General features: G+C 52.0%; 1 protein-coding gene across 1 annotated transcript; it reads right to left on the bottom strand.

Annotated features, from left to right (window-relative positions):
• Positions 1-255: 255 nt before the first annotated feature.
• Positions 256-23,452, bottom strand: COL6A1 (collagen type VI alpha 1 chain). The gene is made up of 35 exons (XM_021547269.2): positions 23,213-23,452; positions 22,343-22,472; positions 20,534-20,734; positions 20,089-20,248; positions 19,831-19,953; positions 19,719-19,739; positions 19,515-19,535; positions 19,373-19,417; positions 19,034-19,087; positions 18,237-18,281; positions 18,106-18,132; positions 17,782-17,808; positions 17,642-17,686; positions 17,351-17,404; positions 16,782-16,844; positions 16,244-16,306; positions 16,028-16,081; positions 15,911-15,946; positions 15,691-15,753; positions 13,758-13,820; positions 10,515-10,577; positions 9,707-9,769; positions 9,543-9,593; positions 9,424-9,459; positions 8,813-8,875; positions 7,720-7,785; positions 7,296-7,331; positions 7,168-7,204; positions 6,408-6,416; positions 5,474-5,607; positions 4,257-4,366; positions 3,801-3,984; positions 3,424-3,598; positions 3,068-3,097; positions 256-2,320 (listed from the first exon to the last, which is right to left on the bottom strand). The coding sequence occupies exons 1-35, from the start codon at positions 23,319-23,321 to the stop codon at positions 1,710-1,712; spliced, it is 3,072 nt and encodes a 1,023-aa protein (XP_021402944.1). The 5' UTR covers positions 23,322-23,452; the 3' UTR covers positions 256-1,709.
• Positions 23,453-24,406: the final 954 nt, after the last annotated feature.

The raw sequence follows: 24,406 nt of genomic DNA, 5'->3' as shown, positions 1-24,406 counted from the left end.
CCATGCTCCAGGGAGCCCAACAAGCATCTGCACAGAGATGGAGGCAGCATGGCTAAGAGGAGGACATGAGACAATGTCCTGTTGAATGTCCCCACTGCCTGGGGAACAAGTCTCTTTACAGGAATCCACAGTGAAAAGCTGTAACAAGCCCCGGGACACAGAGGTGTGGGGCCCTCAAGGACCTTTTAGAGATCTCTTAGGATGTAAAATCAAGATCTGGGAGGGAGAAAATCAAGTCAGACAAACACCCAAAGAGACTGTCAAAAACAATTTATTTGACAAATTTCCAAAGTGGACAATTTTAGTAAAACACAGGCATAAAATAAAACTAACTGGATACAAGGTAAAGAGTTTGGGGTGCCGATACCTGGCAGTCGCTGTTGGTTTCTCCGAAGTGCATGAATTCATAGCAAGAGCACCAGTAGAAGCTCTGAAATAAAATCTCGCCCAGCCAAACCCCATTTTCACTGTGGTCCCAGAAACAACTGTGTAAGTAAGCACCACAGCCCACATCACCCACATAAGTGATAGCACCTTTGTCAATATATCTTAGAGTGTGAGTCAAAGACCCTGGGAGATGATGGTAGCCTTTCACTTGACTTCTCTAGGCTGAGGATGAGGCCTTAATTAAATATATAGTGCAGTTAGTGGGTTTCCCTAGGGCCCAGGTGCCTAACTCCTAGGTGGTCCTGTAGAAACAGTACTCCAAGAGACATCGCTGGGAATAGGTCAGCTTGGCTCTTTTAAAATTAAAAAAAAATTAAAAATTAAAAAAAAATCCCACCAACTGGGCTCAGAGAGATTTTCCAGAATGGAGCTTGAACCATAAAGCAAGTTATCAGGTTATTCATGAGGTTCCTGGTTTCACTGTAGGACCGTGAGATCAGTAAGTGAAGGAGCGCAGTTATGTAGCTTCTTTTAAGGGTTTCTGCCCCTCCCCAAAGGCTGCTGCCCATTTTTTCTTTGGTTGGTGTCCAGCCTTTCTGTCCTGAATGGGAGCATCAGTTTGAGGGATGCTCAACCACCCACCTCTACCCCAGCCTTGGGAAGTGATTGTCCCATCCCCTGGCTCTGGAGGCCAGAGATGCTTGCACACAGCTTGGGTAGTGCAGTCCAGCCCTCTCTTCTCCCCAGTCATGGGAGATACAAACCAAACTCGCCAGATGTGACAACGATCCCCTCTCAAAGCTTGCTGAAGTGTGAATATTTCACTTGAAGCACAGCAATAGGATAGGATCATGATGAGCTGGGCAAGTGCGCAACTGATGTGCAAAAGAGAGAAGGAAATGAAAAATGAAAAAAAAGGTACCTAAAAAGAGCATAATCAACCTTAAGAGACCAGGCTAGATCTTAGTGGTACAAAAGCCCTCATCTTGATTTTTGTCAAAAACACAGTGAGATGAGGTTGGTATTTGTGTTCTGATGGCCTATTGCTAGGTGTGCTTGTGTTTTCCTGTTATGGGGAGGGAGGGCAGTCATGGACAGTGAGGGAATTTGAGACTAACAGAGTAGAGACACAGATGATCAAGCAGAGAGAGAAGGGAGGGGACTATATACAGCCAGGCTGTGTCACTATGGTTGTCTGCATAGATGTAAATTCCTCAGGTTGGTCAAGAATACTGTTAACATTTTTTTTTTTTGCTTTGTTCATTTTCCTTTTTAGGTGAGACAGAAGCAGCTATGGCCTTGGCAGAAACCCACCCAGATACTCAGTCAACAGCTATCTTCCTGGACACAGTTTGGTAGAAGACACCACGCAGCAGAGAGGTGTAGTCAGGCACACGGATAAGGTGCCGCTCCCCGTAAGCCACATCATAATCTGCGCTCTTCCCTGTGACCAGGACACGGATGTTGGGCTCATTGGCTTGGCTTCCCACTGCCAGCACGTAGATCTCAATGCCTGCCTTCTGTGCGTCCTGCACAGCCCTCTCAATGGCCCTGGCAGTGATCCCTTGGGAGTGTCCATCAGAAAACACCAGCACCCTCTTCTTGGCTGTGGCGCGGGCAGAGCGCCGGTACAGCTCTGTGATGAACTGCAGAGCAGAGTTCACGTCCGTGGCATCATTCATGAACTCCATGTTGTCAATGGCCTTGGCAATGACTGTGTAGTTGTACTGGAACTGAGCTTCCACTTTCTGCTGGTTCCGGCCGCTGTACTGCACCACTGAGATGCGCACAGATTCGTCGGTGGGCTTGCTGGCCTCTAGGAACCGCCCTGACAGCTGCTTCACGAACTTCTTGGTGGTCTCAAAGTTCTTGCTCCCCACACTGGTGGAGCTGTCCACCAGCAGTGTGATGTCCGCTGGCCCGGTGAAGGTGACTGCAAGGGGAAAGGTCCACGGGTTGTTACACTTTGGCACTTCCATGGAAAACCGATGAAGTTACTGTCTCACAAGCTTCCTGCCTTGTCAGACTCAGGAAATTTCCACTCATGCTAGCTTTCTTTCCCCTGCCCCAATGCTGTCCTATACTTGTCCTTTCACCCGTTCATTCCTTATTTTATTTGGTTTAGGATAGGTTGTAGATGTTTATTTGGCTGAGATAATCTAGTGGCTTGTTTAAACACAGTGACTCTCCTTGTGTATCTGGGGAACCACTTCATCCTCCTCACTTCCCTTCTTCCCATGGAAATGCTGAGGACTGATTATGCTTCTGAATTGGAGGTGTACTCCATTAAAACCCTCCCTGTTCTTACTTTTCAAGCACCTTTCTCTAATATCCCTGCCACTGAACTGATTTTGCTCATGCTTCCACCACTAGATAGTGGAAGCAGGTAATGAGGTCAGTTGCTAAAACCTGGCAGGGTCGTGATCTTTCACAGCCTCCTCTCTAGGTTTCAGATGCCAGAGAAACAACCAGCTATGCTTTTCCCCAGCTGCTTTGGGCTGGTGTGTGTGTGAGAGAGACCCTTGAGAGTGTCTGACAGATCTTGCTCACCTCTCCAGACCAGGAGCATCCCCATTGCAAGAGGTGCCCAAGCCATGCATCCCCACAAACAAAAGCTCCCACTTCTCCCATCACACCACCCACAGTCTCTCACAGCATGGCACGAGGAGTCAATACTTACTTGGACAGGTGTAGTCAGGACATTTTTTCTCTGTTAAGAATATAAGAAATATTAATGTCACCAGCTGGCCCAGGAAAACCACTTGTCCCATAGAGCCACAGAAGTGACGGACATTCACCTGCAGAAGGTGAAACTACCCACCTTTGCCACCTGTGCAAAGGCTATAAACATGCATGAAAAAATGGTGTGGACAGACAGGTCCAGCAGCAGGTGAGGATGGGGACCTGGCCACGAAGTATTCTGAGACATGAGATACCCCTGTCCCTGCTTAAGAGCACGACTTGGGGGACACAAGGGAGGCATCCTGCATCCCTCGCCAACTTTCCCATTGCCTCTAGCCACCGCCTTTCATCCACCTTGGCAGATGTACGAGGTGATGTTCTGCAGGAAGGTGTCGTCCAGGAGCTCGGCATAGTTGTCCCTTTGAATGGACAGTCCCGGCCTGGTTGGTCTGCTTAAACAAGCAATGTCATTCAGGTGATCTGGATTTGGAGGGTTTCGGAAAATGTCACCGATCCCAAGGGAAACCACCTGCGGGGAAGTTCGAGTCCATCACTGGATGCATTCATCATCCAATGCATCCATAGCTGTGTTATGTCTGCCAATTTGCGAAAGTGCTTCTAGTGACACCTGTGTCTCCTGCCCTAGCCTTGTGTAGCAAGGACATGGAGACACCCAGGGAGCCTGCACTGTGCCGCACAGCTGCCGCAGGGCAGGTCCCCCGTGCCCTTACCGGGGTGACGTCGCACAGGGAGTTGAGCGGGGTGGGGTCCCGCAGGGTGTCGGAGCGCCCGTCTGTGATGACGATGGCCACGCGCTTGTCGGACGTGAACCTCCGCAGCAGGTTGTCCTTGGTGAACTGCAGGGCCTCCCCAGTGTAGGTGCCCCCAGCGATCCACTGCAGGTTCTTGACTGCCCTGAAGGGACAGACACCAGTGAGCCTGCCAGCCCTGCCCGTGGGTACTGGAGGAGCAAGAACAAGGCTTGTGACCAAGCGGACATCCCTGCATGGGGATTTGGGTGGGAAACTGGCAAGCTCCTTCATTTAGCCTTAGCACCACTTACGATGCCACCAGCCACCACCTTCTACTAAAGGACATCTAGATCACTGCAGCTGCAGGAGCTGCTGTCCTGGATATGGAGGATGGGGGGTGTGTAGGCTCCCCTGGGCCATACCCCACAGACTCACTGCTTGAGCGCTCCAATGTTGTCAATGTTGGCATCCCCCATGGCCACCAGCTCCTGCGTGTTGTCATGGCTGTACTGCACAACGCCCACACGGGACTCCCCAGCGTCAAACTGTGGGACAGAACAGAAACCAGTTAGGGGCAGATACTTCAGGGGAACCAGAGATTCAGAATCCTGTTGATGGTTTCTCCTGAATGCCTTCATGGCAGGTTCTGATGTTTCTCTCCTGCCTTATTCTGGGCAGGCAGAGCCCCACCAGGAGTGGATGCACATTGGGACCAATTTGGTGAGACAGTAAGTGAAAAGGAGACCCAAACCTAGATCTCACAGCTCACTAGTCTCAACAGCAGCCACTGGGCTCTCAGGCACATGGTAGAATTCTTGGGATTGTCCTGTGTGCAGAGTCAGGAGCTGCACTCAATCCTTGGATCCCTTCCAGCTCAGGGGATTCTATGGTTCTATGAGAATATATGTTTTCAAGACTCCTGGTGTTCTTCTAACATGGTGGTTTTGCTACCCAGCTCTACCTTTTCTGCTTATTACTGGCTCTCTGCCATCCAAAAAGCCCCATGTATGCCCACTACGCTAGTTTTCAACAGCAGATTATGCACTTTAAGTGTGTCTGGTTATACCTTCAGGAAAGTCTGGATTCCCAACAGCCCTTCAAATCACAGATAAATAAATATATAAATAAAATAAATAATAGATAAATAAAACATACAGCAAGTTACCAGAGAGGAGCTAGGAAGGAGAACAAGCATTTGTGTTCCTTTTCAGACTAAAAGACTCACTATGGGGACAGTAGTGCTGGGTTTGGGCTGAAAGAGTAATTTTTAGTAGAGTGCTTAACTAGTGACCTAAATCCAAGCGTGGAAGCTGGACATCAGAAACTTCCAACACACTCCAGACAACCAAAATGTTCATCAAAACAAGGAGACACTGAGACACTGATAAAGCTGATTGAATGCACGATGCACCATCTGCTCTGGGACATGGAGGAAACAGAATCTCTGCTTAAAAAAAGTGAAATGTCTATTTTGGGACAATGATCTGCTGTCTAATCTCCATCACTTTATGAATTTGGGATGATCCACCACCAGCTTGAAGCCAAGCCTGGTGGAGGCCTTTTGGAGCAGGGTCATCTCCCCATTTTCCTGCTTGCAGTGAAAAATAAGCGAGTGCACACAAAGATTTCACAGCACTCAGTGGAAATCTCACCTTGACCCGCTCATCCTTGCTCAGGCGGTCAATGACTTTGATGATGAAGTCCTTGGCAATCTGGAAGTTCTGCAGGCCGATGCTCTCCGAGCTGTCCAACACAAACAGGAGGTCGACAGGACCACAGGTGCACTCTGGAGCAAGGCACAGGAGCGGAGGGACATGTTTGCAGGGAAGCATTTCTAAAGGAAGTAGCTGATGCCTGCTGCAGCCCTGCCCAGCTGGGTGCCTATGCCCCAAAGCACGGTGTGAAACAATGCAGGAAAATAGCTGCAGAGGAGACTTGAGAGCCAGTTTACAAATTTTTCCATGTGCATTTGCTCCCTAATGAGACATGTGGCATTTTCAGGCTGTGAGTATCCTTTAAACCACCCAGTAATTACTCCATAACCTTCCTCATAAGCCTTTTCATTTCTTCCATTCACCCAGCCCAGCAGGACAGAGGTGGCACTGGTGGGCTGGAGGAGGCTGACTCAGTTTGCTCCCCTCTTTCTCATAGCTGAAGAACATAATGTGCTCTTCAAGCTTTTGGGCTGCAAACCCAACTTATCAGGGCAGCATCAAGAAATAAAGCCCAGCACATTCCTCTGCTGACCAGCACAAGATTTGGAAGGAAGAGGACAGAGCTACATCCACAGTGTACCCAGAACAGACATCCCAACTGTAAAATGGGTGGACAAAATCCACCCTGCTGGCACACAGCATCTTGACAACCATTTTCCAGTTGCAGAACTCAGCCACATCAGCCTCTAATCCGTGTAGCACTCTCAGAGATTGCTTCCTGCCCTCCCTTGCCTGGCTCATGCCTGGTTCTCTCTCACAGGCTCTCACTACATCTCCATAGCAGAAGGCAAGGAGCAGGGAATGGGAGGGGTGCAAGGAAGGAGAAGGACCAGCAAATGTTTGCAGAGCAACTTTGCCAAGTAACACTCACCGCAGCAAGCTAGAGGAAAAGGGAGAGAAAGAGACAACATTAAAATGCTTGACAAAAGGGTTTTTCACACCCTAATGCAGACTGCAAGTTTGTGTCTCTGCAAACCCACAGACACCTGGCCTGGACAATCCAAGCTCATGGAGGTTTCTCACCCATTTGAAATACCCAGATTCTTTCCTATTTCAGATTATGATGCCCTGACCTGGAGCACCACACACACACAGAGCTCTGTGTCTGCACATGCTGGTGCATTCTTATTTAAACAAAACGAAAAGCTAAGTAAATCGCCAGAGTATAGTGCTCAAAGTCAGTTCCCCAAGTACCCTGTGTCCTTCCAGCACTTCAATACTGGCCATGAGCCAGAAGTCCTCTGTAGGACATATATGCTGCTTCTCCCCATGGCAGGACACCCCAAACCAGCACCCCCGCCTTCCCAGGGGTGAATATTAGAACATGACATTTAGAAAAAAAAAACATTGCAAAATGGCCACTCAAGGATTTTACACAACTTTGCTCATGTTTTCCCTGTATAGAACCACAGACAAACTAGTCTATGCCACACACAGGTGAGACACAGTTGTATGAACTACTCTACAGATGGAATTGGAGGTCCGTGGATCAAGAGGACTTAATTGTGGCTCATGAAAGGGGAGAGATGCCCATGGATGGCATTCTGCTGCCTGGGGACAGGGAAAAGTCAGCTGCCTCTTGCTTAGCAAGGCGCTGAGCAGGGTGGGAGGAGAGGTATAGGGATACTCACAACACATCTTCATGATGATGTCCAAGATTTCACATTCCTGAAAATAGAGGAAAAGAAATGTTTGATTAACAGCAAAAGCAATGCACAGAGCAGGCCAGCAAGCAGCACCTCAATCCTGTCCCACTCACATCTGGTCCTGGAGGCCCCATGGGTCCTGGTGGTCCCTGTCAAACAGAAGCACAGAGGAGTTACAGGAGCAGTCAGTCCTATCTGTGGCGTACTCTAATGATACCTTGCTAAACAATGCAGAGTTGTGAAAAACCTCTTGGCTTCCCAGTTGCTGGCCCCTGAACGGGGCTTGGAGAAGGAATATCTGCTTGTTTGCAGGATTCCCGGCTGCTGCACGGAGGTGGAAGGAGGATATTCGCTTCCACATGTGCCATGTACACCCAGGTGGGAAGGCAGTGAGCACACACAATGTGTGCATGGCTTGGTGTTGCTCCCAGATCACCCAGAACATGAAGGGATGGAGGGATGGATGGAGAGATGGAGGGATGGAGGGATGGTGGAATGCATGCCACCGGGGTCAACCCTGCCAGAGTCCTTACTTACTGGGGGACCTTCACGTCCCCTGTGGCCCTTTGCTCCTTTGATGCCACTGGGTCCAGGGGTCAGGTTCTGGAATGAAAACAAAACCAAAACTCATAACTCTGTGTGTGTCAGGGGGTAGCACTATTGCTGGCCAGGGGTCTATGCACAAATCACAGATGGGATGGGACTGTTGTGGAATGTGTCTTGAGCTGTTTATTTTCCAGCATCAGTCTCATTACACGGTTATGACAATGGGAAGATGCCAGCAGCTCACATCCCAGGCAGCAGACAATGCACTCAGTGTTTCAACTCACTTTCAAATCTTTTGGACCAATCACACAAAGGAAAAGCATATTGACAATGGGTTTATCCAACCACGATTAGCACATGTACCTTTGGCTAAAACAATGCCTGCTTATTTCAAATACAATACATACTTGTAAATCTTAAAATACAACACACATAGCTCCATTATTAAGCTTAGAACTTCCTAATATCTCGCTAGATATACGTCTCTGTAGCTTAGGGACTTATTCTAGCCAAGCATTAATACACAGACCATTGTTTTATTTGTCCTTACTTTCTACTTCTTTTATAACTTTTTTGCTGATAAATCTTATGGCTACTGCTTAGCTCTAATCACAGTTCTGCTGTGTCTGAGGCCTGACTTTTGCAGCTTTCCCAAAACCCTCTGATTTTATGGATTCCTACATATCACCTTTCCCTCCAGATGTCTGATGAGCCCTGCTTCACCACTAAAGTATTATCTGAGGTTGCTGTACCAAATTAAATGAGGTCTTGGAAGGGACACTGGGAAATCTCCCTCCATGGGGCAGTGATAAAGCTCAGATCACCAGTGCCATCATCATCAGTGCCACCTGGAAGCATACAAAGCCTTACAGAGGTGATGCCCACCTCAGCTTAATAAATGTGGAGGTTTACCAGCTGTCGGACACAAAATGAACACCTGGAGGGAGCTCCCATTGCTATCCATCAGTCACTGCTCAAAGGCAAAAGATTGAAGATTTACAAAGTCTGATGGGCTCTGGCTCATCATTGCCCAAGGCTCCTGCACTGTGCTCAGAGGAAAAGAGGATACAGCATGGTTACTCACATCATCGCCAGGGTCGCCAGCTTCCCCTTCATCACCTTTAGGTCCGACATAGCCTTTTGTTCCCTGAAAAACAGTATGGATGTGGCTGCTGGGTGACTAGCTGTTGCTAGCATGGTGAAGTTGGTGCTGGCATGTGGTGACCCCTGGCTTGGGACAGGGGTAGAGAGCAGCACATAGCCCTCCAGCACCAGATTTCAGTGCTCTTGATGACAAGAACTTCTTTGGTGCCTTTCACTGCTGCACAATCATGGAATCGTTTAGGTTGGAAAAAACCTCTAAGACTGAATTCAACCACTGACCCAACACTAAATCAATCCCTTGGCATAGCATTACCCAGCTCCCCTGGGTGACACTCCCAACCCCAAACTCTGGCTCTGGAACTGCTTCAGAGAGCACCCAGTGCAAGCTGCTGCCCTTGGGTGTTACAGCCACAGCAGCATGCTTCCACTGGAAGCATCCACTGCAGGGAGAGGTGAGCAGAGGTTTTGAGGATTTTGGAGATGCAGGTTGCTTCAGGGAGCCCATTCCAACATGAAGTTGATGGATATGTTCCAAGTGCCAAACCACCACCAAGGGTAAATCCTGTGTGGCTGAGGAAGCAGCACACTTACGTTAATACCAGGGTCGCCTCTGTCTCCTGGCTGCCCCTGAGGATGGAGAAAAGGAAGTGTGTTATGCTGGACAAGTAGACATAATGGTATTACAGTTTCAAGGCAGCACAAAAACTTACTGGGGCACCTGTGAATCCAGTTGTGCCATTCCCAGGAGGACCATCCTCCCCCTGGAAAGGAAGGCAAGCACAGATGAGATAAAGAAATGCAGACCCCTCAAGTAGCATGGCAGCAGGATGCTGATGTTCTTGGACGATGTTATCTCCCCAGCAGAACCACTCACCCTTTCTCCCATCAGCCCAGGGTCCCCAGGCAGCCCAGGTGCTCCAGGCAATCCCTTTGGGCCCTGAAAGGGGCAGAAGAAATCAAGCATTGCACAATACCATCTGAGCTGAGAAGACAATGACTTCTGAGGCAACTAGCTACCAACACAAGCCTACTGTGGAGGTGTTTTGCTTATACAAGAGCAACCTGAAGATTTAGACAAAATGTCAGAAGTTCTTTACTCAGAGACTGGGGAGGCCCAGAAGGTTGCCCAGAAAGGCTGTGGCTGTTCCATTCCTGGAGGTGTTCCAGGTCAGGTTGGATGGGGCTTGAAGCAACCTGGGATAGTGGAAGGTGTCCCTGCCCATGGCAGGGGTAGGAACAGGATGAACTTTAAGGTCTCTCCCAACCCAAACTAGGATTCAAACTAGGATCAAATGTTCTAGTATTTCTATGAAAGCCAACGGCTGTGCTTGGCTTCCATTTGCTCCCCTTCCTGGGGATCAAACCTTCTGGCAGATTCAGGGGGTTGTCCCCAGACAGCATCTTCCCCAGCTCCTGTGATGGGAAGCTCTGTGGTTTGTGGTGTAGCTATAACCTCTCCAAGAAATGACCTGTGGGTGGTAGGGGAAAAGGCAGCTGTGGTCTTAAGGACCCATGGAAACACCTGGATGTGTCTGCCAGGAAGCCAGTACTGGAGCCTGTACCAATAGGTCCAATAGCGCTCCAGTATCCATGGGATTTGGGGAAAGCCCTAATGGGCAGCACCTGCTGCTCATCCCTACATCCCCTCCCTGCAGAAGAAGCAATGATGAAGCAGCACTGACCTCACTGCCGGGGGGGCCATCATCTCCCCTGTAGCCTTTGGGTCCTGAGGGTCCGGGCTCACCCTAGGGAAACACAGAAAGTTCTCTCAAAGGTGCTTTTTCTTGCTGCCGCTCCTGCCCTGAAGGGCTGGCTCCTTTGTTTTGTGATTTGATGGGCAGAGGTGCCCATTGCCAAGTTAGCTCCACCTTGGACAGCCCCAGAATGGACCTATAGAGGAGGGTGAATACTGATAGGGAGGTTCTTCAGGAGCCGTGCCTGGCTTGTCCTTTTCCTCCTTCCTCCCTTAAGGCCATTTTCTCTGTGAAACCACATGGGAGGTAGATCCCTGCTGAGAATGAACCAAACTCAAAAGCTTTCTTGGCTAAGGTGTGACACGGCAGGTATGGGCCACACATCATGTGCTTTTAGTGGCAGCTGAGGCCCCCAAAACCACCCCTCTCCTTCAGGGCTCACCCTAGTAACAAAGTACCTGGTGGGAAGAGGACTAGGGAGGATGGGCTGATGCTTTCCAGCATCAAGCACAGCTGCGTGGCACAGTGGCACCTCATCAACCATGACACAGGTGTCCCTGAAGGATGGTCCTTGGTGCAAGCACATCACCTGAAGGTGACACAAACTTTCATGTACCATATAGCTTGGACAAGTCTGGGTCACAGCCAGGGTGGCTCTGGGGAGTTTCTGTTCTCAAGAGGCTGCAGAGCCCTGGCAGTATGTGCTAGAACAGACCAAAACTGTCATGCTGCCACATACCACCTGGGCAGTGGCTGCTTGCTCCACCAGCTGCAGGATTGGCCAGAGACACCATGAGACAGGAGAAGAGGCAGGAGGAGGGTTCTTTTCTCTGAGAGCTCCACAGATGCCAAAGGGAACCCCTCCACCTTCTGCTCAGTGCCCACAGCCCTTTGCAGGGTTTGCTTTCCAGGAGGTGGGGTATGATGGTGGACAGTGAGTGGGTAGTGAAGCTCTGGCATCACATCAAATATTCAGGCAGCATTTTGTGTGGAGCTGAGTGTGCAGCCAGTCCCCAAGCATTGGAGAGGACAGAGGGATGCAGAGACCTGGTGCTGAACATCCATAGATGCCATACACACCTTTCTTCCAAGGAAAGGTATCCTCGTGGGTGCAGAAAACTTAAAATAGCCCAGTGCAGACCACTGAACTGCTTCAAGGCATGTGACGTTATTTCTGCACAAAAGCCCAGAAGAGAGAAATCTTGGAAGGAAGGACAGGAACTTGCGATCCTTCACACCAGCCAAGGCTGGAGCCACAGCACCCTTGGCTCACACTGGCCACTCTCATCCTCACTGCAGCCATACAGCGTGAATCCCTCATGGCCTTGGAGGAGTTTATGATGGATGACGCAGGATTTTGGGTGAGTAAATCTTGTCCACTACTTCTCTGGGTGCAACAAGGACCCAACAGAACGCATGGCCATCATGGAATAGAGAAGGGCCACCAAACCCGTCCCATGAGGCTCAGGGAAAGAGTGTGCTGGCCTTTAGCTTCTCTCAGATACAAACTCTCTTGCATCTCTTTCAGGATGAAAGAGAGCCACAGGTTAGCAGGAGCACTTCCCCCTTGCCAAGAGAAACACACTCCAAGATCCAGAGCTTGCAGATAAAATATACTTGTGTTTGCCAAGGTCCCACTCTTACCCAAACCTAATTACACATTTCTTTTTAGTTTGGCCAAACACAAGCATTCTTTCTCAGCTCATGGAAAAATCATCCTCACTTTTCAACTGCTTTTCAAATCTCTCTGTAGTGGTGGGAACACTGGGGCAGCCTCTGGCCTGGGGAGGCACTGAGCTACTTTTGTAATGCTTCCCTCTCTGATAGGGGTTGACTCAAGTTCAGTGGTGGCGAAGGAAAACTAGTGGTCTGCAGGAGAGACCATTTTTTCTCCTCTTCCTCCACAACAGGAAAGGCTGTCTGGAAGCAGGATCTGTCCCAGCCTGGCTCCCCACCACACTTGCATCAATTTTTTGTCTTCTACGTGGTCTTTCTCCTGCCTTGAACCTGGAAGGTGCTTCTACCACACAGAGAGCAGCTCCAGCCCCAGTCTCTTTTGCTGGCACCAGCCTGCAGCACTGATCAGTGGACCATTACATACACACATCTGAAGAGTTGTTTTCCCACCAGGGCCACATCCCAAAAGGACACCTGAGCAAGCTGGATACTGCCAGACTCTCTGCACAGTGAAGGTCTGACATGGGGGTCAGCCATGCTGGAGACAACATGAATGCAACAGCCCCTCCTTCATGTCCTGCACTCCGGATCCAAGGTCTCTCCAACACTCGGCCAAGCAGAAGGGAGTTTAAAAGCTGTCTCACATTTGTCTGCATGCTGGCCTCCATGCTTCACCTCTTGTGGGAGTCCTGCTCTGCCAGTGTGGGAGTGTTTATCTTAATACATTCCTCTATCTTGGGATCTATCAAAACTCTGAAGGTGTGGGTAGAAGGGGAGTTGTCCTACAGAGCCCAGTCCACGGATGATGTCAAAGTGTGCTTGCTCAGGTGCAAAGATCCTGTTGGCCATTGCAATCAGTGCCATGACCATGAAGGACTGACCCAGCAACACCTCCAGACCTCGAGTTATCAGCAGGGAAGAAGGAGCCTTCAAGTGTGCAGGGGACAGAAGCCTTCCTCAGGCTGGAGGTGGCCCACCCTGCTCTCTAGCAAGCCTGTGCAGTCTGAGATCTATTCCTTGAGGCTCACTAGGCACAGGCAGAGCCCAGAGCAGGAGGATCACACCTTGCAGTCAGCAGACTTGAGGAACACTGGCTTTGGGAGAGGCTGTCTCTGTAGGATGCCAAGGGTGTCAGGGACACCCCTGGGGACATGTCAGGATAGCCTCACTGACACAAGATGTCTGACTGACACCCCGACTGAATTAAGCAGTTTCTGGCCCCAGGCATGAACATTTTGTGTGTGGCTGCAGCTTGCACTTGCCAGTTTCCAGTTCTGTCAGATGTGTTGACATCTGTTTCCATGGGATTGGGAAATGGTGTGCAGGTTGTTCTGCCCACAGCCCAGCAGCCAAGTTTGCATTTTTTTTGTCCCTGTTCATATCCTTGGTTCTCATAGAAATCCCTGATCTTCTTCACCAGCTTTGCTTCCTGGTCTGGAAGATGCTGAGAAGTTGCCCCAAGATGCTATGGCATCAGTTAAATCTTCCATCCCCCTCTCCCTGACATCCCAGCCACTTCCATCTGAGATCCAGAAGGTTAAACCAAGCTCTTACCTGGTCACCAGGTGGACCGAGGGGTCCTTCCCGCCCTTGGTCACCAGGTGGTCCGGGTTCTCCCTGAAAACATACACAGAAGAGCAGGTGTGGGTGCAAAGGGAGCAGGGGTGCACCACCCACAGTCAGATGGAAATGCAGTCATTCAAACAAGCAAGGATTTGAAGCTGATTCAGGAATTGAGTAGGGAGCTGCCAGAGATGGAGGAAGATAAAGATAGACTAGTGTGGCCACACTGAATCCAAGAAGAGAGCCCTAAGAGGAAGGCCTTGTGAAACTTGCATCTAGGGGACATTTTTCTGCCCATTTTGTGCCAAAAAAGCAAAAGTGTGGAGAGATTGATCTTCTGCAGATACACTGAGCTGGCCCTGGACCCAAACTAGCCACACTGGACCCATGGCTGGTCTTCTAGAGCAGCTCATAGCCTGGGCAGTCTGCATAGAGAGGAGCACCACTTCCAAGATAGCTGCATCCTTCCTCTTCCTCCAGCCTACCATCCCTATGGAGCTAAGGGGATTTCCATGGGAACAAGCTACAGATGAAGAGACACCCTCACTTCTGACTGCTGATGTTCTCCCCTCTCCTTTGCTAACACTCAGAAGCCTGAGCCAGGGCTGTTTGCAGAGAACTGACTGGCCAGTAGGGTGCAGAAAACCTGAGTCTCAGTGGTTTGCCACCCCAACAATTCCAGTAGAAGGAAATACCCCATGGACATGGCTCAGTTCCCTTTCACTGAATAGCCTTCCACAAATCCAGCAGAGCTGCATCCCAACAGGGGCAATGTGACTGCCAAACCTAGGCTGTCTCTGCAGCACCTTCCCCATCCAGACCCGTGGCCAGCAACGAGCAAGCTGGGGAGGGAGAGGAGAGGGGAATTTGAGGGAAGCGGTTGAGAGGTTGGTGACCTAAAGCTGTTGTTTGCAACCTAGAAGCATCCAGACACATAAGCCAAACAGCAAATATAAAACCCAACTTCCAAATGGCCCTGAGACGTTTTTGGCAAGGTTACACAGCCTCGTGCTTGGACTCAAAGCTGGAAGGAAGCAGCCCATCATCTGCTGAACAATTTAACTGCAGGACACTGGCGTGCCTTCATCTCCCGCACATCTGCCCCGCACACCCCATGCAGCAGCGCTGACGCTCCCCAAGCTGCAAGCAGGAAGGGGGAGGCTGCCAGAAGCCCCCTGCCAGAGCTGCCCCCTCCCCAGGGCAGACCTTTGCCCCGCTCCGAGCTGGTGCTGCGTCCTGGCTGTCTTTGCTGCAGGGACAGGAAAGGAGCGGTGCAATGGTGGATGGGATTATGGGATGCTGCTGTGGAATGCCCTGGCTCCCACCACCCCCACCCGGCACAGAGCACCCCCTGCCCCTCCCTGTAATGCGTGGCATGGCTGTAGCTTGCCACATGTTTGTCCTGGCCTGCTGAGGGTTCCTGCCTGTCCCTCCCACGCTCATGCTTCATGACTCACCCCAACAGGCTGGAAACATACTTTCCTAGTGACTCCTACTCAAAAAGGGAGGGAAGAGTGCTCCCCCTTCCATCCATATCCACTCATGCTGCCCTGCTGCTGCTTGTGCCCTCCTGCCCAAGCCAGTGGTAGCTCATGCAGCCCCTGAGCACCCAGTGTAGGACACCTTGACTCTTTCCTCTTTATTCACTAGTTTTCCAGTTGTGAGGGAGGAATTAACAGCTGTTTACTTGCTCTTGGCTTGCTGGGCATGCTCTCCTCTGGATTTTGGCTGTTAGATGATTACCTGCCAGCATAAAGGGGCAACAGCAGATCCCTCCCAAACTGGCAGGGCAAGGCACTAAGCTTGCCTGCTAGCCCACAGGCTGTCGGAATTAGCCACCGGACACCTATTCCCAGCCCCTGACTTCCAAGCATCACCCCTCTTTGCAAGCAGATGTGGAAGGCTCCCCTGCGGGTGCAGTTACCGGCTGTCCTCTCAGCCCACGGTCACCTGGCGAGCCCGGGGGTCCTCTCTCGCCATTGCTGCCCTGCAAAGAGAGGGTGGCATCACAAAATCAGGGCCTGCTCCCAAGCAAGGCGATCCCCTCCCTCACTGCTCATCTCTGAGCTGGCTCACTCCTAGGCTTCCTCCTCCTCTTCCAGAGGGTACCAACCCCTGCCCTGAGCAGAGGCTCTCTCACTTACCCGTTCTCCAGGAGGACCATCCTCACCTAGAGAACCCTGTGGAGAAACAAGAGGGGTGGTCAGGGGGTGGGGATGGCCTGCAAGCACACACAGGGGCATCACAGGTAGAAAGCTCACCTCGTCACCAGTCTCTCCTGCTGGTCCAGGCTCACCCTGGTTCCCAGGAGCTCCCTGCAACACACGGGGATGCAAACAAGAAGTCAGACGGTTCTGGATTAAAGCCCTGCACACTTGAAGAGCTTTGGGCAAGCTCTGCTTCAAAGCCCAGGCTGTAGCAGGGGTCCTCTCACACAGAGCAAGAGGATGTTCACACAAGAGTGCTTCTTCACCCACCTTCTCTCCAGGGTTGCCAGGAATCCCCTGTCGGCCAGGCTTCCCGTCATTCCCAGGCTCCCCCTTCACAAGAACACAAGGCACCATCAAGACTGTATCCAGCAGTGGATTTCAGCTCCCACAGCACAGAAGCTGTCAGGAGCCACAGTGCACCCCAAGCCTCTTTCAGGGTTTTGGTGTCTCCCCATCCCAACAGATCCCTCCCTACTGCACTCCCAGTGAAAGCCACCTTTTCATAGCACTCCCCTGATAGCTCAGGGATGCTTTGTGCCAGGCTTGTGGGCACCCTTGAAGCGTGGTCACACTATGGGTGCTGGGGGCCATCCTCTAGTAAAGAGACCAGGTTGGACAGGCCTTGGAGCAACCTGGTCTAGTGGAAGGTCCCACTCCTCATGGCAGGGGGTCGAATGAGGTGGACTTTAAGGTCCCTTCCCATCCAAACCATTCTGATTCTGTGCAAGGAATTTCCACCTATCCCTCCTGCAGGAGAGGGGTCCCAGCATCCCTCCTCTGTGTGAAGCTGGGCCGAGCAACTCACTTTTGCTCCCTTGGGTCCAAAAGCACCAGGATCTCCCTTCGGTCCAGGGGGGCCTTGAGCTCCCTGATGAAATTAAAAGCAGCGTCACTGGAACCTGAACTGGTGACACCATCTGCAGGAAACTGGGCATGGACTGAGCATCCCAGCAGCCTGGTGGGTGGCTCCCGGTTGCAATGGACAGGAGGGACATGGCCAGAAGGGACTCCTCCACTGTGGAGCTGTGCAAGCAATGCAGCACCCACATTGCTGAAACACTTCTGAAGCTCAGAGGAAAATGGCAGAAAAGGTGGTTTTGGTCTGCTGGATTACAGTGACACTGGTGCCACCACCAATATGTCATCCCGGGAGCATGGAAAAAGCAGGGAAATTGAGAAAATGCAATGTCAGGCAGCCCAAGGGCAACTGAGGACACCTTGCAGGCAAGGATGAGGCAGACTGCCCCAGGGTCAGCCCTGAGCTGCCATACCTGGGATATAAGCATCACACATTTCCAAGCAATTCCCTATTTCCACACACCATCATGGAAGAAGTGTTCACTTGCATGCCAGGGGCACCCACAGAGTACTTACATCGAATCCAGGTGAACCTTTGCAGCCAGGTAATCCAGGGTATCCAGCTTCACCCTATCAGGCAGCCAAATCAGGGGTCCCCAATGAGTGACACTCATAGGAAGACCCCATCCATCATCCTAGACTCCTTGAAGGGACATTCCAGCCCCCTCCCTCGCTGGCAGATGGATGACCCTGCAGGGAGGGAACTCCACTGCCCCACAGGCTTCATCCCCAGACCCCACAATGGTTTTGGATGGGCAAAAGCCAGAGTGCTCAGGCCGAGCAAAGTGTCCCGGAGCAGAGATTTACCTTCATGCCATCAATGCCATCGATTCCACGCCTGCCTTTCTCACCCTGCAACAGAGTACCAGGACCATGAAGTGATTCCCAAATTCCCAATGCCTCCCAAATGTCAAACAGAGAAAAATGGTGCAAAAGCAGAGTCTTACCTTGGCTCCTTTGGCTCCTCTTGAGCCCTGCAGAGGGAAGGACAGAGGTGTCATATGTTCATGCAGAGCAGATCCATCCCCCCACCACAGTGCCGTCCCCAAACCAGCTCAGTCTGAGAATGCAGGCATTTACCACTGCTCTGCGCACCACTGGATCCCACTGGATCCTGCTGCATCCCTGCTCCTGGCTCAGGCAGTGCCAGCAGGAGGGGTGGATGTGGCAACATACAGCAGACCCCAACACCACACTGCTGCAGGGCCAGAGCAGGATAACCACTCATGGGGAACATAGGGATCTCTCCCAAACATCCCTGCTGTCCTCACCTTTTCTCCTCGGCTTCCCTTGTCACCCTAGAGAGGTAAGGAGAAAGGAAAATGGGAGAATGAGAACAGTTGCAGCACAAAGCCTGTGGCCCACCTCTGAACCACCTCTGTGAGCCTGCAGCCCCACGTACTTTCATTCCTTGGTAGCCAACAGGTCCCATGTCTCCCGGCCTGCCCTAGGGGACAGAAACATGATGTTACAGAGGTAGATACAGTCACCACCATTGAACAGCATCCCCCCAGACTCTTGATATGGGGCCCAGTTGCCATTCTCTCACACAGGAGCCTCTCCCATAACTCTGCTCCTTGTTTTCCTGGTCTGGGAGCATGGGATGATTGTGGAGGGCCAAGAGGTCCTGCCTTCACCTCCACCATCTCCAGCTCTTCATGGAGGTGAGGGAAACCGGGTGCTTGAGGACACATCATTTGGGAGGAGAGGGAAGGGCAGAAAACCCTTGGGAAGAAAAAAATGCATGGCATGGGGTTTCCAGTTTGGGAGCACACAAGATGGGTAACTGCATGCTTAGGTGTGTGGGAGAAATGTGCCTCCCAAAAATAAGTATGCCTAGTAAAATAAAAGAGGAGGATAAGGGAAATAGTTTCCTCATGCTCTCAGGTTATTTACCAAAGGTTTCCCTGTAACACTGTTGTGCTTGTTGTGTCAGAGGACACAGGAGGGAGCCCAGAGTCCACCCCTGGGCTGGCACACATGAGTCAGAGACATGTCCTGCAGGAGGGATGGCTATTTTTGGGTGAGGAACAAGGAAGCCTTGTAGCAAGAGGGGGAGCCACCCCACTTCACAGCATGCATGACTGCACACCCCGTGGAAACAGAGTGATGCTGGTGAGGATGTGTCTGAGAAGTCTGGCCAGAAGCAGCCAAAAAACAGTCCCTGTGCAGAGTCACCATGGCTGGTCCTTCACTTACTGGGTCTCCAGCCTCTCCTTTCTGACCGGGAAGACCTGGCTTGCCTCGTTCTCCCTGCAGTACAGGAGAGAAACACAGTTAGTTTATCATCCCCAGGAACAGAACGATGACCTGTTGAAAGAAGAGCAGGGAGCATGGGAGCAGAAATGCTCCATGGATACAGGAAGCAGATGGTGTGGGCCATATGGGAGCATGGTGTATGTCCATGCCTTGCAGGTGACCTTGGGGGCCTTTTCCAACCTTCTTGGTTCTATGATAATGATTCCAGGCCTCTGAGCATCCTCAGTGATCCCATCCCACTGTCCCAGTCCCACAGCACAGCCACAACCAGTCCCTCACCTCATGGCCAGGGTCACCAGGAGGTCCAGGGGGCCCTCGGGGAGGCTGCAGGAGAGAGGTGTAGGTTAGACCAGCCTGAGGCACAGCCTGGGACCACTGGGATAAGAGGGAAGGGCACAGAGCTCTCAAAAGGCTGACTCACCTGGCACTCGAAGGAGCAGCACTGCAGAGGGGGAAGGAGGAAATAGCATTAGAGGAGGTGGCAGCAGCAGGGTCAGCCTGCACCCTGTTTGGGGAGGGCTTCCCAGGCTGACAGGGGTTGCCTGCAGGGCAGGGCTGTGCCACCAAGCCCCTCTAGCCATGGGTCACCCACAGGGGACAGGGTCAGTCGCAGGGGAATGCTCACCGATTGCTCCGTGTTAAGTTTCTGCAAGAAAAGAAAGCAAAGAGAAGGGGGTTAAGAGGGACAGGGGGGCCTGGGGAGGGGGCGGGCTGGGGAAGGGATGGGCAGTGCTCACAATCATGTCGATAATGGTGTTGATGGTCTCCTCCACATCGATCTCCCGGGTGGGCTTCAGGCTGGTGGCAGTGAAATTGCGGCGGTAAGCGTGATCTGTGGCAATAATGTTCAGCCGCTGGTCCTGGAGGTGGGGAGGGCAAAGTGAGACCTGTGGGCACCTGTGCAGGCTCTGAGTGTCCCTCCTTTGTCACACTAGGGGTCCCGCGGTCCCACTGGTGATCCCCGGCCGGGAGCATCCCTGCTGTGTGGTCCCTACCAAGTGGTTGGGAGAGATGGCAACAGAGAACACTTTGATCCCCAGGAGTTTGGCTTCATTGGCAGCATCATCCAGGCCTCCACAGGGCTCCTTGTAACCTTCCAAGGGATGTCCATCAGTCACGACAATTAGGTATTTATTCTCCTTGTGATGGGAACCACTGGAAGGGTTTAAACACAGGATTTAACGTTGAAAGGATTTAGTTGGAGAGGAGTGCTTTGGACACCTGGGGACACTCACCCCAGACAGTGCCCCGGCCTGTGGTCAGGGTGTGCCTCATCTCAGCGAGGCCGGAGCAACTTGCCACCCCTGTCCCCACGCTGTGATCTCTTTTCCCAGCCTGGGGACAGCTCTGCACAATGCACGGGGATGTCCCAGCACAGAAGCTCCCACCCTCCACCACCAGCCCCACCCCGCTGTGCCTGCTGCAGCCTCGCTGCCTGACCCGATGAGCAGCTCCTCGATGCCGCGCTTTATGGCGCAGTCGGTGTAGGTGCCCTTCCCGATGTAGTTGACAGATGACACCCGGTTCTTCAGCTCGCTCTGCCCGCTGGGCATTGGCGTGAGGCTCTTAATGAGCACCACCTCGTCGCTGTAGTGCAGCGCTCCCGCGTTCCACACCAGATTGCGGTCGCAGCGGTAGTACCTGCACGGATGCACCAGGACACAGAGTTCGCTTCACTTATGCCAGCACAGAAAATGCAAATCCTCTGCATAACGGGGATTTGCCAGGGTTTCCCACTCTTCTGCAAAGCTGAGCCACGCTTCCCATGCAAAGCACACCGTGGGACCCCAGGGTAGCTTCTCCTGTGGGTGGAAGGGCAAAGCGATGCAGTGGGTGGGCATGTGCAGGGATCAAACAGCTTGGCAAGACAGGCTTCTGGAAGAAGTGTCAGGGGCTGGAGCTGGCCAAGAGGGGCTGAGCCAGACAGCCAGGTGTGTGTGTGTGTGTGCAAGGCAGGTAACCACTGAAACACGTCTCAGAGAGGTTTTCCACTGCCAGATGGTTAAAATCAGAGGGGGATGCCTCCCTTGGAAGGATGCTCTGACTTGGGGAAGGATGAGTGTGCATGTTTTGCAGCCCTGTCCTGTGCACTGACACATCCAGCACCTGTGATTCCCTGGGGCAGAAGCACCACCTGTGCTTTGGCCATTGCCCCGAAAAAGGTCTTTTCGGGATATGGGGACCAATCCCAAAGGGATGTGATTTCTTTTTAAGTAAGCAGGGGCCAGTCCCAAAGGAGTGGTGTTGCACATCTCTCTGCCCAGCAGGGGCTGTCCCAAAGTCACCTGACCCTTGTCCACTGCTGTTCCCTCCATCCCACTGCAGTACTGAGCCCAGAGCCTTGCACAGGGGAAAGTGATGCTGCACTGATGGAGGCCTGACAGGTTGTTCCCAAGCACAAAGCTCCTGGTCACTCAAAGCCTTGTGGGACAACTCTTCTGCCTGGGCAATGGACAGGTGAACTGCTAACTCCCTCCTAACCCTCCTGAGATAGGGTATTGCCCTTCCAGCACTGGGACATCCCCACAGTGCCCCTCTGGGCACCAGCACACATCTCCTGCTGCCCTGAGGAGCTCAGCAAGACCCATGTGCCTCCAGCACTTGTGGTATTCCTGTGCATCCATGGATCTCCTGCCTACTGTCAAGCCCAGAAGGACCCCCTCTGAGATCCAGGAGCTTTGGTGCTCCTGGGCATCCCTGGGCATTCCCTTGGGAAAGCCAGGGTCTGACCTGGGTTGGTGGCTGCAGAGGTGGGTGGGAGGAGGAAGATAAAGAGCTGGGGAATGGGATGGGTAAGGGGTGCACCAGTGGCAAAGGAGGGTGTGCACTGCAGCTCACCCTGTGAGCGCTGAGTTTAACTCCAGAAGTGTCCTGCTGCTACCCATGCACCCGGGTGGTTCTGGGCCTGAGCACAGGGACCAACATCGCTTCGGCACTGCACAAGAACCACACAGCCACCCGGAGGTGGTGGGGTTGGGCTGCCACGTCAGCCACTTCAGCAATTCCTGTCTTTCCTGAGAGTGGGTGCAAGCAGCCCTGCTAAAGCCACGCTGCTACTGTCAGCAGAGACAGAGATAAAAACTGAGCAGCTGAGGACTGGGAGAGGGGGGAGAGGCTCCCATCCCCCTCCCCAGCATCCCTGCTTTCCTTCTTTCCTTCTGTGGACAGACGCACAGGGGGATCTCGGCATCCCACCTGGCTGCAGGTTCCATCCCCAAAGCAATGCGGATAAACCCCCGGGGGATGTACCTCTGGGTGAGCTTATCAATGAACTGGTTGGTGAAATCTTTCACTTGGGTAACCAGGTCCCCAAAGGGCTTCACCCTCAGGGCAACGCTCTCTGAGGTGTCCAGGACGAAGAACAGGTCCACAGGGCAGTCTGGGAAGAAGTGGAGAGGAAGGAATTGGCCGGCAGTCCTGCTGCATCACCTCCCCACCTCAGGCTTCCCGCACTGCCCACCCCATTTCCCTCCTAGCAGGCTCCAGGGATCAGGGCTAGGGGGAATGTTTTCACATCCTAACCCCCTTGGCATCAAGAGTAAGCAAGATCATTTTTTCAGAAAACACAATTTCGTGGCGTTTAACATGTTCCTATACTTTCTCCTCCTTTCTCATTGTTTCCATTCAAAGGATATCTTTGCAAGACCTGTACTGCTTATTATACCAAATAACATGCAGCTGCCGGAACCACTCAAAAAAATGAAACCATTTTAACAATCAGTGCAATAAGAAAGTAAAAATTTTCTGACACGTCCTGCCAAAAATACAATTTGAAGAAAGAGCAATAACATAAACTTTCCTTAAGAGCCAGCATCCAGTCCAAAACAGTTCAGAAAGCTGGACTGGTATACACTGTTATCCCCCTCTCCTGCATCCCACTGCTACGGGTAACTCCTGACCAGACAGAACCAAGGAAAAAGAGCCAAAAAACATTAAAGTGGGTACTTCCTACAGATCCTCTCTAATCCTACACTGGTCTCCTCAGCAAGCCCAAACGTACCAAACAACAAATCTGCCGTGTGTCTGCAGCAGAGGCATCTGTCCCGGAGGGAAACAGCAACCAGGCTTCTCTGCTGATTCCGGGAAGGAAAACCACCCTGGAAAGCATTCCAGGCTTACCTTCTGCACTTGAGACTTGGGTGATGGTTTCTGGGCGCTGAGCACATGAGCCCCCCCACAGGAAGCTGGCTGGGAGCAGCAGAGTGAGCAGAAAGTCTCGCAGTCTCATGTTTCTCGGTTCAGATTACCATCGAGCTGGATCCAAGGAAATAAGCAGGGAAGAAAAACCCAGCAGCTGAGCACGGCCACGGTCCGGAGGCAGGAGTTGCTGAAGATTTTTTTTTTTTTACTGCTTTCCCCTTCGTTTCTGTGGGAGGAAGAGAAGGCAGGAGGGTAAGGGTGAGGAGGAGACTTCTCCAGCCTGAGGACAGAGGGAGGGATCAGGAGGTGTCAGCTGTGAGTCAAAGTTAGGAAGCGTTTCTCCTTACCCTTTTTATGCATGTCACTGTACCTGCAATGGCAGCCCAGCCACTGATGCCTGGGACCTCCAGAAACCTTTCAGGGACCCCTGGAGAAGGCAGTGCCCAGTGCTGGGGCTCAGCCTACTTGCTGGGGCAGGGGGGCTTGGGACATCTGCCAGCACTTTCCTCCCAGCTCCTGGACCAAGAAAGATGCGCCAGGGGGACAGGCGTTCCCATCACATCCCAACCTGAGGACATCTGGTCTGGGTTTTGCCAGGGGAGTCCCCACTGCACGGCACAGCTGAAGCTGGGGGCACGGGGGCACCATGGATGTGCCCAACATTTTTGGAGAAGAACTTTCTTCACTTTCTTGACTTTCAGGGCTTTCTGCTCAAGCCAGTCAGGAACAGGAGGGGCTTGTTCCTGAGGAGAAACCCACAGGGCCACCCAAGACTGCAAAAAAACCCTTCTCCTCAGGGCCACTCTCAGGGCAGGGAGTCAGGAACATGGTCAAAGCTGTCAAGGCCAGCAGGTAGAAACAGGAGCACAAGTCCTTAGGGATATCTGGAGATGAGCATCTTCTCACTTGGTAAGATGGCAGGACAGCCTGAGGACCTCTACAGTAAGGCACCCTAAGGTGGTATTGACCATCTGCTCTTTATGGCCAGAGCTGGAGACAGTCCTGGAGAAGTCCCAGGTCCTGCCAAACCCCTATGGGTGGGAGCATTAATTGCTCAGGAGGGGTAGGGGGAGAGGTGAAATACCTGAGGGATGACCCCAGCACAGGTGCAGCTGTAACTTGCTCTCAAAAGCACAGGAGGGCACCAAAAGCTTTAAATAAAACATTTTAAAG

Source organism: Lonchura striata, chromosome 8 (assembly GCF_046129695.1).
Source record: "Lonchura striata isolate bLonStr1 chromosome 8, bLonStr1.mat, whole genome shotgun sequence".
Taxonomy (NCBI): Eukaryota; Metazoa; Chordata; class Aves; order Passeriformes; family Estrildidae; genus Lonchura; species Lonchura striata.
Note: the sequence above shows the minus strand (reverse complement) of the source record. Positions and strands in the feature narration are given on the sequence as shown.